Below are 18,167 nucleotides of genomic sequence, written 5' to 3'. Positions count from 1 at the left end.
CAAACCATTCCATGGCTCACTAATTCCACGTTGCCCCTCCCCCAGTGGGCCCTGTGCCACAGAACCCTGCAGTGCTCAGAACATGGAACCCACCCCTCTGTGACATCAGCCCCAGGACCAAGGGCACCACAGGCAGCGCAGCTGCTGTGGGCAGTGTGGCTGTGACTGTGCTGCTGCACGGAGCTCTCAGTGCTTGCAGCTGACACGTGCCTCTGGCAGCCATGAATTGGCTCGGCCTCCTCGTCCTGCTAACCGTGGCTGGGCTGGCGCAAAGCATCCAGTACACCTGCGGGTAAGTGGCGCCAGGCCCAGGGAAGGAGCCATGGCAACACTTGCGGCCTTCCCTGGAGGAGACATGCCTGTCCCCACAGCTTCCCACTCACCATGGGAAGCCTCAGTTCCTTGCCAGCAGCCAGGTGCTGGCACGGACACACACACACACCCCATGGGCTTCCCTGGCCTGTTGTGTGTGCAAGCCCTTGTGGGGAGGGCAGAGGGCTGAGCTTCAGCCTGAGCCACAGCAGGCCGTGAAGCAGCATGGAAATTACTTTCTGCTTGCAGAGGGAGCTGTGGGTTCCGAGTTCCGCCACCTGTCAACATCCCCATGACTTATTCCTACGGCAATGTGGCTTATGACTACGGCATGACACGCATCGTGGGTGGTGCCGGTGCTGCAGTAGCAGAATGGCCCTGGCTCGTCAGCATCCAGCACCCATGGGTACCAGGCCTTGGACATTGGTGTGGAGGGTCCCTCATCACTGCAGATTGGGTCCTCACAGCAGCCCACTGCTTCGACAAGTTTGAGTAAGGAGGAGCAGGGAATGGGGACATGTCCACAACACCAGCAGGTGCCCTGCCAGCAGCACCACCTGCTACTCCCATGCCTTTTCCTCTCAGGCAGCCAGGCTGCCACTGTGCTCAGGAGAAGCCTGGGCTCATGCCAAGGCTTCCTAGCAGCCTCCAGCTTGACATTCTCCTAGCCTAAGGCGTGTGAGGGCCCTCACACCTGCCAGAGCACTACTCCCTCTCTGCCTTGCCAAGCCAAGGTCTAGCAGCTGCTGGGCTGCTGTGACTCCCTCTCATCTCTCTCTCCATCTCCTTTCCAGTAACATCAGCCTGCTGTATGTGTTGATTGGGGCCACCCAGTTGTCTCAGCCGGGCCCTGGGGCACAAGTGCGCAATGTCAAGAAGGTGGTGATACACCGCAACTACAAGCGTAGCGACATGAGCAACGACATTGCCTTGATGCAATTGGACCGTCCTGTCCTGTGCAGCTCATACATCCAGCTGGCCTGCCTGGCTGAACCCACCCTAAGTGTCTCAGAGCTGAGAAACTGCTGGATTGCTGGCTGGGGGGCCACTACGGCAAGAAGTGAGTTCCAAGAGCAACTTCTGGGCCAGCTCAGCACACTGGAGATAGGTTTTGGCTTCCTCACAGCAAAGGCCAAAGCCAGGCTGCAGAACATACATCCCTGCAGAGAAGGGCCTGCCCCTAGGGGAAGGGATTGGCCTGACAGAGAAGCAGAACCAGCATGGAGCTGCCAGGGGCTTATTCCTTTCTCTGCTCACAGGTCTAGATTCAGCTGATCACCTTCAGCAGGCCAAGGTCAAGCTCATTGATCTCCAGCTATGCAACAGCAGTGACTGGTACGCAGGAGAAGTCCATCCCTACAACTTGTGTGCTGGATACCCACAGGGCACCATTGACTCCTGCAAGGTAGGAACGTGCCACGAGCCACTCAGCCCCCAGCAGCACCAGCAGCCAGGGAAGCACCACCCCAACACAGCCCAGGGCCTGCTTTGCCCGGCCACTCACTCACCCTCCCAGCCCCAGCTCCCCGTGACTGCTGTGGGGGCTTCCCACACACTGCCCATCCACACCTGCCTGCCCAGGCCTCCCCTTGTGCCAGAAAGCCCAGAAAGGCCAGCTAGTGCTCTTGGCAGTGAAGAGGTCCAGGTGCCAAAGTTCCATCCTCTGCACATCCAGGAGTCCTGTGCAGATAGGATAGAGAGAGCCCTACCCTACAAGAACCCAACTCATTCAGAGCCAAGCTTCTGGAGGCTCCAGCCTCTGAGCAGAGCTTTTCTCTGCCCAGAATAAAGCTCTGGCAGGGGCTGTGAGAGAGAAGGAGACAGCCCCAGTGCTGGCAGGTGCCACTAACACCACCTTAATCCTCTGTGCTCTGCTGCAGGGTGACAGCGGTGGTCCTCTCATGTGCCAGGACAACAACGCTGCCTACTGGTGGGTCATCGGAGTGACCAGCTGGGGGGAAGGCTGTGCCAGAGCAAGGCAGCCTGGAGTCTACAGCTCCGTTCAGCACTTCTATGAATGGATCGATTACAATATGCGTATAAACGCAGTTAAAAGTGCTCCTTGAGCAGCAGGCAGGATCCAGAGCAGGCTGCAGTGCACCCCAAACATTTCCTGCTGGGGCAATGCCTGCTGTTCCAAAGGCAGCCTCAGGGTCAAAACCCTTCTCTGTTCTGACCACACTCATCTCCTCTGTGCACACACACACTGGAGTTGATTTAGTTGTTGAAATAAAATTACCTTTGTTCACATGGAACCATCTTTTCAGTGCAATTCCAACTCCGGGGTAAGACAAGAAGTGCCATGCTCAGCACCTGCAGAACGAGCCTGGGGGCACAAAGGGACGCAGTGGCTCCAAAGAGCTCCAAAGTGCCTGGTCAGAGAGGAAAGTGCTCTGAGCCACCATGGCCTGGAAGACCCTGCTACCTCAAGCCTTGGAAGAGGATAGGAAAAAAGCACATACCTTGGGGTGGTGCTCAAATGCACATGGGCTGCTGATTTAGGGCCTGGTGAGAGCCTGGGCTAAGGGAACAGATCTGGGAAACTCCCAAGCATGACAAGGGAAACTCCTGGCTCCTGACTGGAGTGCCAGTGCCCTAAGGCAGAGCCAGATTTCACAGGCAGCAAAGGGGCATTGAGGTGCCAGGTGGTCACACTTCACAGATACTCAGAGGAAGAGCTGGGGTCATTCTGGGGAGAGGAACCTGGCAGGAACCCTAGGAAAGCACACCAGGAATGCCGTGGAAGGCCAAGGTGAGTGGGCCAACACCACCTGCAACACCAAGGCTGTCCACAGGCATGGCCAGCCTGTGAGCCAGGGGGAAATGATGCCTGGGCTTGGCTCCATATTTGGGAGGAGATGAGGGCAGAGAAAGGGAGGAGTCGAGGAAGATGAGAGGGCTGTATAAGTGTGGCCAATGGAGAGAAGGAGCAATCAAAGAGCCAGCTGCAGAGACACAAACTGCAGCTTGCTGTGCTGGTTTGCCCGATGGTCATCACAGGAAGGGAAAGAACTTTCTTATCTCAACTTGCTAATTAACAAATCATCTACATACTGTACAAATTTGCAGCAAAATTTTTGCCCTTTTCAATCACACTTTAATGCTGTTTGGTGGGGAGGGGGAAAATGGTAAAGGATCCTGGAATGCCATGGGGTAGGCTTGTTGAAGGCAGTTTTCACCTATCTTTTCCAGGTGAAGGCGAGATAACTGGATGAATCTGGAAGTGGAAAATACTTTGTTAATTGTCAACATTCACATCTTGAGCAATAATACTGTTGCTTTCACAAATGAATCCTAGTTGTTCCCTAGCAGCACAAGATTCTAAGTTTACTGTTTGCCACTTTTCATTCACCTTTCGTGCCCAAAGCCTATGTTCTGAGGGGTAGAGTACCGTTTTTTTAGTTATTTAATCCTAGTGCAATGATGGGGTGGATAACATAAACAGTGGCATTATGTATAGTAAGCACAAAGGCAGTGGCCACCTTAGACTCAGGATCATAGGCTGTGGTGGTTTGACAGGAAATGTGTTTTTTGGGATGCTGTGTTTTGGGCCAATGGATATTCAGGCTTTAATATTGGCATTTAACCTGGCCATTAGGACACGGACACGCCTCTGAGAACACGGGGTTAAAAGCAGAGCTCTCCCCTGGGAGGGTCTTTTTGCGTTTCCGGTGGGAAAGAGTTCGGGTCTCTTCCCTGGCCCAGCTGCTGGCTGGGCAGGGGGAGGGGAAAAGCCATGTGGCCGGGAGAGGTAGGCCTGAGCCCCGGGGTGGAAGGGTGGAAGAGAGAAAGAGAGAGAGAGAGACACCGGGAGCCATCGGGCAGCCCCCCCTGAGAGACAGAGAGAGAGAGAGAAAGAGCCGCTGCCTGAGACTGTAACCTTGAAGCTTGATAAACATGGGCCTGTGCCGGCAGCACGGCTGGGACAGAGAAGAAGGGGGGGTTCAGCCGGCCGCTTGTAGGAGCTTTTAACCCCTTTTTGGAGAATGAGAACTTTACAGAACATTGACCTTTCCTAGAAGATAGAGTGGAAGATGAAAAAGGAAATGGGCCAGTGTGAGAGAGGTCTGGGCAAGTGAGAGATAGTAGAAGAATAGAGAAGAATCCTAGTGGGAAGAGATGATGGAGTAGCTTTTGCTGGACTCTTTTTGTATAGCCATGGACAGAACCAAGAGGGTTCAGTGTTGATGCCCCTCGGCCCCAGGGGGTGAAAAATATGGGGGGGACAGGTGTCCCAAAGGAGAGATTGTGGGGACAGGTGTCCCAGAAGAGAGATGACGGCCTCAGAACCAAGAGGGTTCAGTGTTGATGCCCCTCGGCCCCAGAGGGTGAAAAATATGGGGGGGACAGGTGTCCCAAAGGAGAGATTGTGCCTTTTTTGGATCGGGACAGAGCATCCTTAAAAGACAACCCTAGAAGCAGCTCTGGTCCGTGTTCAGTGGTGAGAGCACTGGACATGAAAGAGGTCACGACGGCAGATGTACTCCGGGCGGTGCCACGAGTGACACGGAAACACACGAGGCTTCGACTGTGTTTCCAGGGGAAGCCCATGGTACAAGAAGGACTCCTCTCCTCTTGATGAACTGAGGATTGATTGTCTAAAAGGTGCTGCTGGACCGAGAGTTGGTGATTTGAGGAATAGATGTATTGTGTTGGAAATTTGGTGGGGGGAGGAGGAAATGCATTTGTGAGGTTTTCATTTTCCCTGTGTGTGTGTTCCTTTTTTATCTGTAGTTGTAGAGTAGTTAATAAAGTTCTGGTTCTTTTTTCCCTAAGTAGGAGCCTGCTTTGCTTATTCCTGGTCACATCTCACAGCAGAAACCAGGGAGAAGGTATCTTCATGGGGGCACTGGCATTGTGCCAGTGTTAAACCATGACAACAGTCTACACAAATCACCACCTTTAAACACAATAAATGTCCTCACCCACATTTCTCCACTTGTTCCACTTCTCCGCAGGGTGCTCCCTGCCCTCACAGCCTGCCCCAGCTGGTGCCCTGGGCCTCACCCAGCTGCTTCAGACACAGCTAGAACTTCCCCCCACATGCCATGGTACACTGACTCACTTCCTCATACACCACAAACTCACACAATTACAAACACATTAACATTAACCAAAATGTCTGGACACCACAAGCACACAAAGTTTGGGTTCACTCAACTCACCCCCCAGAGTCACTAGTGGTGGCTTTATTGAACAATGAACCCCTCCCCAATCCCCCCAGTCACTCTATCAACTAGGGGACCTCTGCCACGAACTGTGCTCTCAGCCGATGTCTGCCTGCAAGCACAGGGACAAGGCTGTGCACTCAGACGTCTCTGAGCAACCTGCCAGCAGCCCTATCTCTCTCTCTCCCAGGGCCCTTTGATATACATACCGTTTGTCCACACACCAGCAGGTCGTTCACTGTCCTCACAGGAGGCAAGCCGAGACAGAGCGGAGCTCCTCCAGGGAAAATCCCGGGGCGCACCTAGGAGGTCCATCCCCCCTCTGCCCCTGTGAGGACAGAGCTCCTGTCTGGCTCTCCTGGCTGGCTCGCCAAAATGATTTGCAGGGGAAAAAATCTAACTCCACAACTTGTAAAAGTTGTAAAGCTGGTATGTTTATTGCAGCGCTGGACGCATGTGGGCATCATTCCCCCTAAAGGATATGCACACCACTGAGAATTCCAAACCTTTTTTTTTATCCCCCTTATTTGTACATATGCGTAGAGTTTCACAATGGGTTCATGCATATTCATTTTACTGGTTTCATGTTACACTCGCAGCTAGTATTTTTTATCAGTCCTTGTACAGAAAGAACTCCCAGGTCATCCTGTCCATCTCCTCCATCTTCAGCTTTGGCTCTCATCTTTGTTTCAAAGTTCAAGGGGCACCCCCTTATCTTTCTTTCCAGCTTGGAAATTCACATTCTTTTTCCTTGGCTGAGACAGCTTTGTGAGCACAGGCTTTTTGCAAGAACAGGCAGTCTTAAGCACAGCACAGAGTTAACAGACTAAACAACATCTTTCATCTATGCAAGCAAGCTACAGACTAAATAATTCAAAACAGCACATTTCACCTAAATCCAAAATAGATTTTTATCCTGTTAAATTTACACTCTGTTTCAGAACAACCACCCCACATCTGTACTGGTCCCTGCCACCTTGGCATAAGCTTCTTCAAATATTTCCTGATGTCAGAAGCTGCCTGCTCACTAAAGACACTGAGTGCAAGAGTGTCACTCAGAGTTGAGGATGGCATTACCTTGTCCAGTTAGCAGATCAGCTTAGAGTCACCCAATCATCCTAGAACAACCTTATTGCACTGTCTTGACAAAATTCTGCTGCCCAAACAATTTCTCCCAGTTCTGTACAACCTCAGCCACAGACACCTCCTCACCTAAACCAGGGAAATTTCCCATCATATCAAACACTTCAAGGCATGTGAAACCCCTTTTTGTATGCCAATGTGAGAGACAACTGCTCACTTTAAAAATTTTAAGAGGTTTATTAAACCTTAACAAAAATACAACAAAAGGACTAAATAGGGGAAAATGTTGCAGTGCTGGGAACCAACTTCACAGCTGCCTCCAACATGACTCACTCCTCTTCAAGATGGATGCTCAGTCTTTTATAGTCTTGGGGGGGGGTTGCATCAGCCAACCCTGGCCCCTCCCAAAGTCTGTCAGTCAGCTCTTCTTTGCCGTTTATTGGTGGAGACTGCTTTCTTGTAATTTGATTGGAGGGTCAGGTGTTATCATGCCACGCCCCCTTAGCAAGAAGCTTTTCCATTCCCAATTGCTCAAGGTAAGGGGCACCTGCACGTACACACCTTTCTACTTGTCTAAGACAACCCCGGCTGTCTGATGGTAGCAATACAGAGCGGGGGGCTGGAAAAGTGAACTATGGGGAGAACAGAGGACATCTATATACATCAATAAAGCTTTTCTTAATATTCACACAATATTTATTCCTTAACTGCGACCAATTATCTCATTATCTATCTGTAACACCAAGAAGGAACTTCCACCCCCTTCTGTGTGTGCTCTAGCACCTACTGTGTGGCACAAGGGACACAAGGTTCTCCCTGTCCCTGTCTCTAAAAGCTTCAAGCAGAGACTCAAGCCTCTCCACCTCAGAACTTACGGGGGCTTCCACAACTGTGGCAACCTTAGGCTGATCATGCTGTGCATGTTTTCTCCACCCACTACCTATGATTTCACCAAATCTGCATCAAAAGTCACAACAATAGAGAGGCTCAAATGCACCCTTATAATTTACACGGACTCTGCACATGGAGTTATAACACTCCTCCTCTGTCTCCTTCCTGCCCTGAAAATCCCAGCAGGTGGATCTTTGGAGGAGGGAGGCTCCAGAGGCACTCCTCTACATTCCTATCTGGGCTGCTATAGTGCTGAAGAAACTCCCCTGTGTGACCATTCCAGGGACACGGGTTGCTTCAGTGAGTTCCCAGGTGCCCTGTTCGATTACCCACCAATGCCAGTCTCACCCAGTGAGAGCAGGTTTCTGTACCCATTCTACCCTGAGGTTCTGTCAGCAGAGTTGCAGATGTCTCATTCCATAAAGAGCCACTGGCTCCTACTGCAGCTCTCAGTGTTGTCCTGGTTTAAAGGACAGGTGTTAGCCAAGGAAAATGGGAACCTCCTTTGGAATGGAAAATGTGACTCCCTTCCCTACAAATTATTATAACTTTGAAATTACTGGGTTTTCAGGCAAAGATACGAGAACAGGAATAATAGTTCTTTACTAGTATGTATAACAAGGCAAACAAAGAACAACAACGGCAGCAACAACAAACAGGACAGAAACAGAAACTCAATTCTGGCCTTCTCTCAGCCGCAGGAGCTGCCCCTTCAGTGCGGTTCCAGTCACGGCCAGCAGGGGCGCTGGTGGCTCCTGGCCAGGCAGGGCGGGTGCGATGATTCCTCCACGGCTGCAGGGGGCGCTGTGGCACGAGCTCCGCCGCTTTGCTCCATGCGGTAATGGCGAAAGAGATGGAGAAGGGGCTTTCTTTGGAAACTCACAGGAAGCAGCTGGTCTCAGTGCCCCTCGGAAAGCTGAATGGACTGCAGCAGGAACCTTGGAGAAACATACTGAAACAGCAGAAGCAGCCCCATCCCAGAGTGACAAACAAAGTGTAGCAAAGATTCCAGAGCCGTCCTAGAAGCCACTCAGTGTTTGGGCAGGCATGGAGTGTCAGGTTAATGTGTAGTAAAAAAGCCTAAATCATTGGCTTAAAATAGCACAGCTGGGCAGTGGCTGCCAGGCTACCACAAGCAGCAGCCACAGGCTGCTGGGAAATGCTCTCTGGGAAGGGGGAAGGAGTCAGGATTGCCTTCCCAATGAGGTTGGGCATTGGAAAGGTCCCAGTTCAACAGCTGCTCTTGCAAGCAGAAGCTTACCCACAGAAAGGAGAAAAGCAGTTCAGCACGGAATTCCGCTGTGGCAGCAAATTCACCCCACAGCAGCAGCAAACTGAACTGTTCCCCTCTGACCCTGAGAGTGAGAGAGAGTGAGGAGCTGAGCCTAGCCCCTCAACCCCAGCCAAAGTCTCACAGTATCTCAACATTTCCCTATAGAACTTCACTGCTCAGAGACAGTAGCAAACTGCACCCTCCCCACTCCTCCTTGGCTATATCTTTTATCTCTCTTAAGTATCTGTTGTTCCCATCTTTTAGGCAACAAATGGGAGAAAATTCCCTGAGAGAAAAGAAAAGGAGAGGAAAGAAAATCCCAAACTCCAATAAGTGTCCATTCCCCTGGCCTGCTCCCTGTGCCCTCTGTCATGCAAAGGGTGCGCACAGCCTCTGGTCCCAGGCTCCTGCCAGCCAGAGCTCAGTCTGCACCTGGCACTGCAGCTGCACACCCAGCTCCCTGCCCCAAATGGATTCCTCAGCTGCTGCCTGCCCCAGGGACTACACAGCCTCATCCTGCAGGAAGAGGGGCCTAAGAAAGCAGCAGAGAGCCTTCTTACAAGGGCAGGTCCTGATAGGACAAGGGGCAATGGCTTTACAGTGACAGAGGGCAGCTTCAGCTAAGATCATATGAAGGAATTCTTGACTGTGAAGAATTTGAGGAATTCTTGCTGATATAATGGCATGGGTTACCCAGAGCAGCTGTGGATGCCTGTTTTTCATGTAGGCAGGGTCAGCACAGAAGACACAGACAGACATCAACCTCAGAAATAAATGTAATTTACAATATTCAAACATGCAAAGAATTGCAAAAGTAAGCAGGACATGAAATCATTAGCAAAGAATTGTGAAAGGATAAACTCTGCAATTCATCTAATCATTACTATAAACAACTGCCTACTGTGATGAAGAAAGACACATCACAAGTTACCCTAACCCTTGACCATCATCCAGGCCTGCCCATCAACTGGGTGGAAGCCACTGTCATAGTGAAGGACTGGGGAACCACTGAGAGCAACTGGGAAATCCTGCAGGTACCTTCCCCTACAGGCAGTGAGGGTACTGACTGTCTGTGAGAGGTCCCCATTTTTATACCATTGAATAAACAAGATACCAAAACTTCTAGTGCAGTGTTCTTTCAGTCTCCTACTGGGATTCCCCCAGGGCCTTGGAGGGTTTCAGGTGGAATCCAGGGAGTTGTTTGTGATCCTACACCCCTACAAGATAGGGCCTTGTCCAGTCTCTAACTATGGAAAGGTAAATCCGTGTTTTGCCAGTGAGTGAACATTGGCAACACCTGGTTGGAAGATTCATCCAAAGGCCAACTCTTGGTCAGGGCCTGTTGTTCTGGCCTTAGTCAGGGCCTGTTGATCAGGACTTAGTAGTTCAATGCCCCATCCCTCAAAGTGTTCAAGGACAGATTCTGAGCCAGGCTGTGCACACTGTGGGTCTAGTGCAAGCCATCCCTCCCTGCCCATGGTAGCAGGTTGGAGCTATGTGATCTTCAAGCCCAAACCATTCCATGGCTCACTGATTTGATGCAGCTCTTCCCCCAGTGGGCCCATGCCATAGGCCACAGTGCCCAGAACATGGAACCCACCCCTCCATGACATCAGCCCCGGGGCCAAGGGAGCCACGGGCAGCACAGCCACTGCGGGCACTGCGGCTGTGCTGCTGCACGGAGCTCTCAGTGCTTGCAGCTGACACGTGCTTCTGGTAGCCATGGATTGGCTCGGCCTCCTCGTCCTGCTGACAGTGACCAGGGTAGCACAGAGTATCCAGTACACCTGTGGGTAAGTGGCCCCAGGCCCAGGGAGGGAGCCATGACAACACTTGCAGCCTTTCCTGGAGGGACCCACTTGTCCTCCATGGCCAGGCCCCAGCTTCCCACCCCCCGTGGGGTATGAGCGTAGAAGCTCATACCCCCACAGGGATTGGCTGGGAGGAGCTGGCTGAATAAGAGGGGATGGAAACAATGGAACTATCCAGAAAATAAAAAACTTTAATAGCAAAAATAACAAATGTCACACAGGTACAGAGGCTAAGTTCCAAAGACCCCTTTGGTGGGGCAAATGCAGCCAGGTATAGGGGCACAATGTCCAATCAGAAAGGTGAACTCAGGATATGACCTGATAAGAAAAAGGTCTTGACCAAAGGTGAAGGAAACTGGAAACTTGACTAAATATAGGAAGGTTCTATAAGCATACTACTAACTCCCATGACCCCATGGTTCCCACTGTGGCCTGGTCAGGTGTCCCTTCTCAGCATACTGTCTGCCATGGTCTGAGGTCAAAACATTCTGTAAAAGCATCTGAGGTAAAAACATCAGTAGGACAAGATCCCACCATGGGAAGCCTCAGTTCCTTGCCAGCAGCCAGGTGCTGGCACGGACACACACACACACCCCATGGGCTTCCCTGGCCTGCTGTGCATGCAAGCCCTTGTGGGGAGGGCAGAGGGCTGAGCCTCAGCCTGAGCCACAGCAGGCCATGAAGCAGCATGGAAATGACTTTCTGCTTGCAGAGGGACCTGCGGGCTCCGAGCTGTGATATCTGCCTATCACCCCACAACTAATTCCTATGGCAACATGGCTTATGACCCCAGCATGACACGTGTCGTGGGTGGCACAGATGCCAAGCCAGGGACCTGGCCCTGGATCGTCAGCATCCAGCACCCCTGGATACCACGCCTGAAGCATCTGTGTGGAGGGTCCCTCATCAGCAAACAGTGGGTCCTCACAGCAGCCCACTGCTTCGATGAGGTCACGTAAGGAGGAGCAGGGAATGGGGACATGTCCACAACACCAGCAGGTGCCCTGCCAGCAGCACCAGCTGCTACTCCCATGCCTTTTCCTCTCAGGCAGCCAGGCTGCCACAGTGCTCAGGAGAAGCCTGGGCTCATGCCAAGGCTTCCTAGCAGCCTCCAGCTTGACATTCCCCCAGCCTAAGATGTTCAAGGGCCCTCACACCTGCCAGAGCACTGCTACCTTTCTGCCATGCCAGCATACTGCTGGGCTGCTGTGGCACATGCCTCTGCTCCCTCTCAGCTCTCTCTCCACGCCTTCTAGGGAAATCAGCATGGTGTATGTGGTGATTGGGGCCACCCAGTTGACTAAGCCAGGCCATGGGGCACAAGTGCGCCATGTCAAGCAGGTGCTGATACACCAGTACTACAACCATGATGACATGAGCTACGACATTGCCCTGATGGAATTGGACCATCCTGTCCAGTGCAGTCCCTACATCCAGCTGGCCTGTGTGCCCGATGCCACACTGAGAGTGTCAGAGCTGCAAAACTGCTGGGTGGCTGGCTGGGGTGCCACTGCTCCAAGAGGTGAGTCCCCAAGAGCGACTCTTGGGCCAGCTCAGCACACTGGGGAGATAGGTTTCAGTTTCCCCACAGCAGAGGCCAAAGTTGTAGTTAGGGTGTAGGAGGTACACCTTTGCAGAGATGGGCCTGGCCTGCTCCCCAGAGGCTGGCAGCAGCTCCAGTGCCTCTGCAGAGCACAGCCAAGCCATGGATCCCCCACAAGAAAGCCATGGGAGGAGAACTGGGAAGGAGCTGCTGGGGGCTTTTTCCTTTCTCTGCTCACAGCTCAAAGATCAAGTGATCACCTGCAGGAGGCCAAGGTACACCTCATCAATATTGAGCTGTGCAACAGCACCTTCTGGTACACAGGGAAAATCCACACCCACAACTTGTGTGCTGGTTACCCAGAGGGTGGCATCGACACCTGCCAGGTAGGAACGTGCCACGAGCCACTCAGCCCCCAGCAGCACCAGCAGCCAGGGAAGCACCACCCCAACACAGCCCAGGGCCTGCTTTGCCCGGCCACTTACTCACCCTCCCAGCCCCAGCTCCCCCTGACTGCTGTGGGGGCTTCCCACACACTGCCCATCCACACCTGCCTGCCCAGGCCTCCCCTTGTGCCAGAAAGCCCAGAAAGGCCAGCTAGTGCTCTTGGCAGTGAAGAGGTCCAGGTGCCAAAGTTCCATCCTCTGCACATCCAGGAGTCCTGTGCAGATAGGATAGAGAGAGCCCTACCCTACAGGACCCCAACTCATTCAGAGCCAAGCTTCTGGAGGCTCCAGCCTCTGAGCAGAGCTTTTCTCTGCCCAGAATAAAGCTCTGGCAGGGGCTGTGAGAGAGAAGGAGACAGCCCCAGTGCTGGCAGGTGCCACTAACACCACCTTAATCCTCTGTGCTCTGCTGCAGGGTGACAGCGGTGGTCCTCTCATGTGCCAGGACAACAACGCTGACTTCTGGTGGGTCATCGGAGTGACCAGCTGGGGGAAAGGCTGTGCCAGAGCAAGGCGTCCTGGAATCTACATCTCCACTCAGTACTTCTATGACTGGATCCTATTCCACATGAACCTGAGCCCAGATGGAAGTTCCTCTCCAACATCTCGGGCATGTAGTCATTTTCTGATTACTTCACACCCCTGGAGTCATTATATTCCCACCTCACAAACCTCTCTGAAGCCATGGCCAAGAACAACCCCCTCCCCAAAACCAATTCTAGTACCAACACTGGGCAAAGTTAATTCCTGCCTATTTCCCATCAAGATTCTGATGGAATTCTTTACTCGAGTGAAGCAACTCCTCCAGCAGACCTTTGATCAAAACACATCTTGAGCAGCAGGGCAGCCATGGTCCAGGGCAGGCTGCAGTGCACCACAACCATTTCCTGCTGGGGCAATGCCTGCTGTTCCAAAGGCAGCCTCAGGGTCAAAATCCTGCTCTGTCCTGACCACACTCATCTCCTCTGTGCACACAGACACCGCAGTTGACTTACCTGAAAGAAGTAAAGTTGCCTATGGTCACAGGGAACCATCTTTTTGACTGAATTCTGACTCCTGGGCAAAGCAAGGACTTCCATGCTTGGCGCCTGCAGAATGAGCCTGGGGGCAGACCTGCTAGGCACAAAGGGACAGAGTAGCTCCAAAGAGCTCCAAAGTGCCTGGTCAGAGAGGAAAGTGCTCTGAGCCACCGTTGGCTGGAGGAACCTGCTTACCTCAAGCCTTGGAAGAGGATGGGAAAAAAAGCACATACCTTGGGGTGGTGCTCAAATGCACATGGGCTGCTGATTTAGGGCCTGGTGAGAGCCTGGGCTAAGGGAACAGATCTGGGAAACTTCCAAGCATGACAAGGGAAACTCCTGGCTCCTGACTGGAGTGCCAGTGCCCTAAGGCAGAGCCAGATTTCACAGGCAGCAAAGGGGCATTGAGGTGCCAGGTGGTCACACTTCACAGATACTCAGAGGAAGAGCTGGGGTCATTCTGGGGAGAGGAACCTGGCAGGAACCCTAGGAAAGCACACCAGGAATGCCGTGGAAGGCCAAGGTGAGTGGGCCAACACCACCTGCAACACCAAGGCTGTTCACAGGCATGGCCAGCCTGTGAGCCAGGGGGAAATGATGCCTGGGCTTGGCTCCATATTTGGGAGGAGATGAGGGCAGAGAAAGGGAGGAGTCGAGGAAGATGAGAGGGCTGTATAAGTGTGGCCAATGGAGAGAAGGAGCAATCAAAGAGCCAGCTGCAGAGACACAAACGGCAGCTTGCTGTGCTGGTTTGCCTGAGGGCTGTAGATATTCACCACAGGATGGGAAAGAAACTCTTTTGCCCTTAATTTCCCACAGCACAATGGCATGCACCATGGCCTGTGGCTTAGAGCAGGAGCATCCTCCTCTGTCTACAGCATTCAATTGCTCTATGTCACTGGCCACCCTGGCATGAGGATGCCACAAGTGCCCTCATTAGATCGAGCCCAAAAGAGCAATAGAACTCCCCATCAGCAAGGGTATGGAGCCTGCCAGAGGTCATTTCTCTGGCTGATGGCACCAGCACAGACTGGTGCACCTGCATTTCACTGCACTTTTGCAGGAAGAATGATGTAGCTTGGACACTTTACTGCTCACCCACTGTGGCTGTGACTGGATTGGCTCCTGACCCAAGCACACACATGCTTCCTGAAGGAGCCCTGTTCCAGAGTGATTCTGTTTTGTGAAGAATCTTGTGGGAAAAAGGCTGTAGAGAGCAGGGTACCAGTGAAATTCCCCAGGGGCTGCACAGCCTCATCCTGCAAGAAGAGGGGCCTAAAGAAAGCAGCAGAGAGCCTTCTTACAAGGGCAAGTTCTGATAGAACAAGGGGCAATGGCGTTACAGGGACAGAGGGCAGCTTCAGCTGGGATAATAGGAAGGAAATCTTGATTGTGAGGGTACTGAGGCACTGGCATAGGGTTGCCCAGAGCAGCTGTGGATTCCCCAACCCTCAAAGAGTTCAATTACAGGTTTTGACCCAGGCTCTGAGTAACTGGGTCTAGTGCAAGATATTCCTGCCTATAGGAACTGGATGATCCTTAAGATCCCTTCCAATCCAAACCATGATTCTAAGATCTGTGGAGTGACATTGAGCAAAACTCTGCCTTCTTCAGCAGCACTTATGAACTCCAGCTGTCATTTATTACCGAATGAGTGTGAATATACTGTCCTATGCAGAATTCCACATTTGGTCTTGGATAATAAGTAGAAATTAAACCAGCAATTTAGTAACAGTTACAACAGACACATCTACACCGTAATGTCAAATTGATACAATCACCTCATCAAATACATGCATGAGTGCCTTCTGAGTAATGTGGCTAGTACTCATGGGGAGAGAGCAAATACTGTAAACAAAGTATAAATATATATCTAAAAATATAAAAATAGCTGTCGCAAAGTATTCTCTCTTGGGGTATCTGTGACAGACTTAGCTGGCAAGGCATTGAATTCTTTGTTGCGAGCTCCTGCATGAGCACCAGGCAGAATGGGGGCAGGACTAGGAGCATGAGGATTCCTTACTACTGGCACAGTTAATGAGGTTCAGTAAAGGTTGTATTTGGAGAACAGAGGATGGAAAGATGCACCTGATAGTTATCTTTTCCTGTATATTGCACTTCTTGCATATAGAAAAAGAATTCTAAACCTTTATTTTGGAGAAAAAACAACATACTAGAGAAATTCCTTCCATTTTGTACCTAGACAGAGTGTTATGACTCACAGCAAAGGCAAGAGAGGGGTGAAGATGGGATGGGCCAGACAACATATCTCATCTGATCATTCTGAGCTGGATTAAGTCTGGATTTAAGTAACCTTTTCTCCTCTGTACATACTTAGGACCACTGCAGGCTTCTCCAGCTGAAATTAATCTACAACAGCCTGTAAGGCTTAACATAATTCTGGCTGTGCCTTGTTCCAAATTCATTCTTTGCAACTTGAGGTAATGTGGAAGGCATGAAGACTAGTGTCTCAATCTGACTATTCTTGAGATTTTTCACAAAGCCCTCTGGAGTGTTTACTATCCTGGCCTTCAGTTACAAGAATATTTTAACCCAATCTCCAGATAATCTGAATCCTACAGTCATCTTACAGGTTTATGTTTTTGAAGCAATAAGATTATTAAGATAACCTGGATCTTTTAAAATCATTGAATATTTGTTATTAATGCTGTTCTCTCAGAGCCCTGTAATTTACATTTCTTGATTTTCACTCAAGGATGTGATGTAAACAGAGTTTTACCAGAGAGACAAGGTACATTCCCATATACACATACTTATAGAGGATGGTAAAAGCCCACAGCATTTTTACTTCCCAGAGTTTCCTTTGCATTTTTGGAAGTCTGTCTGGGGAGAGATCCATACCATAAATCTCTCATATCTGTCGTGAAATGCCAGACTTCCTGGTTTGAGATTGCACCACTTAGTCCCCTAAATTCTGTGTAATAAAGTTGCACACATTCCTCCTTGGTACATTTCAGGCTTATGTGAAGTTATGAGTGTCGGGATTTGAGTAATTGTAAACCATGCCTAATGCTTAATAAAGGAATGGTTTTAGATCACCCATACATGCACCCAGAACATACCAGAGTTGTGCATACTTGATTCCTATTGTGTGCTGAAACAGGATTTTTTATTTGAAAAGCCACTTCTAGTAATGAAAGCAAATCCTGCCGCTCTGACATTTCTGCCAGTGTGTAGCAGTAGGATGTGCAGCACTAAAGCCTAGAGGGAAACAACCTGTCTTGTTCCTGTTTTCACTCACCTTGGTGGATTAGACTTCCAGGCTGGCATCCCTGTCTGTCCTTATCCCTGCACACAAAGGGGAGATGTTGCTAAGCAGTTGTGGACCATGCAAACTACAGCCTGGTTTGAAAATGAAGAATTAACTAGATTAGTTTTGATGAAGACAAGGTACAGCTGAAGAAAAGGCAGGAGAAAGGAAAAAAGTAAAATAAAAGGCAGGTGTAATTTGCACTAGAGAACAGACAGTGTCCAAACAGAAGAGGGAATTTTGAAAGGAAGGAGGAAATGTTGTGTGTGGACTAAATGGAAGAAGTACTTAAAGAATGAGATGTTCTTCAGGGCAAGCGCTGTCTCTATGCTTATATATCACCTAACACTGCAAAGCTCCAATCCAGAGGTCTTCAAGGAAAATACCAAAAGCAGGTGAACAAAAAGTGCTGCCACCAAAGCTTTCACCTCAGCCTCTCACCAGTCCTGACTTAAACACAGCCTCACAGCCATCTTTAGTGGGACATAAAGAACATGGAAGGAAATGGGCTGGAAATTGTTAGTTCAATTTTTTGTCCTGGGAAATTTTTATCTCCATTGACTTCTTAAGTCATGCTGGTTTGAGAGATGTCAAGGTTGCAGCTGCCTCAGGTGACTGTGTAGTGACTGAGGACTCACCATATATTTTTTGTAACGCTAAGGATGTCACTCAGCATTCATGCATTGCTCATAGAGAACTCTTCTTCCAATAAGATGTTCTGTGCTAATTAAACATGGCCAAATCCCATGCTTTTGTATTGCCTGAATTCCTGGGCCTGAGAATCTGAATCATAGCATTCCATGAAAAAGTGCATTAGCTATTTGGCTTGATATCTTACATTATTATTCTAGAGATATGAAGGCCAAGCAAAAACAATGCAAGTTTTTCTGAGCATAATAATGTTTTGTCTTTAATTCATTGCAATAGTACTTATTCTCATTAATGTTCAGTTTTCATGTATATTTCAGAAACCTATTTCACAGGCTGAAGCAGTCTGTTGCAATTAACATGTGAGTGAATCTGAACCAACTTATCACTGTCTCCTGGTGTTCAGAGCACTGAAAGAAAAGCTGAGAGAAATAAGTAAGGGTAATTGCTTCGCACCAGTGCAGCTTTGCTTGTAGTGGGTATCAGCCAGTCATTTGTTCTGTTTCTTCCCTGCTTTTAGAGGTTTACAATAGATTTCTAGAAATCTTAATTCACAAATATATCTTCAGACATCTCTTAGGTACTACCTAGAGTGTTAAATAATGCAAAATATCTAAATCTCATAGGCTTATTCAGTGATAGAGTCTGACTGGATGGATTACTTACATGTCATATCTCTGAAGTACTTTTTTTTTAAAAAAA

The 18,167-nt window shown here is 50.1% G+C and overlaps 2 protein-coding genes across 2 annotated transcripts; both read left to right on the top strand.

Annotated features, from left to right (window-relative positions):
- The first annotated feature begins 221 nt into the window (after positions 1-221).
- Positions 222-2,378, top strand: LOC139600308 (acrosin-like). The gene is made up of 5 exons (XM_071448411.1): positions 222-292; positions 562-804; positions 1,107-1,372; positions 1,572-1,717; positions 2,193-2,378. Exons 1-5 carry the CDS (start codon positions 222-224, stop codon positions 2,376-2,378), a joined length of 912 nt encoding a protein of 303 aa, XP_071304512.1.
- Positions 2,379-10,449: 8,071 nt separating this feature from the next.
- LOC139589418 (acrosin-like) lies at positions 10,450-13,362 on the top strand. Its single transcript, XM_071425890.1, has 5 exons — positions 10,450-10,520; positions 11,251-11,493; positions 11,795-12,060; positions 12,322-12,467; positions 12,943-13,362. The coding sequence occupies exons 1-5, from the start codon at positions 10,450-10,452 to the stop codon at positions 13,360-13,362; spliced, it is 1,146 nt and encodes a 381-aa protein (XP_071281991.1).
- The last annotated feature ends 4,805 nt before the right edge of the window (positions 13,363-18,167 follow it).

Source organism: Agelaius tricolor, unplaced genomic scaffold, assembly GCF_023055355.1.
Source record: "Agelaius tricolor isolate 1412-34295 unplaced genomic scaffold, bAgeTri1.0.p SCAF_1, whole genome shotgun sequence".
NCBI lineage: Eukaryota > Metazoa > Chordata > Aves > Passeriformes > Icteridae > Agelaius > Agelaius tricolor.
This window is presented reverse-complemented; position numbering and strand designations above follow the sequence as displayed.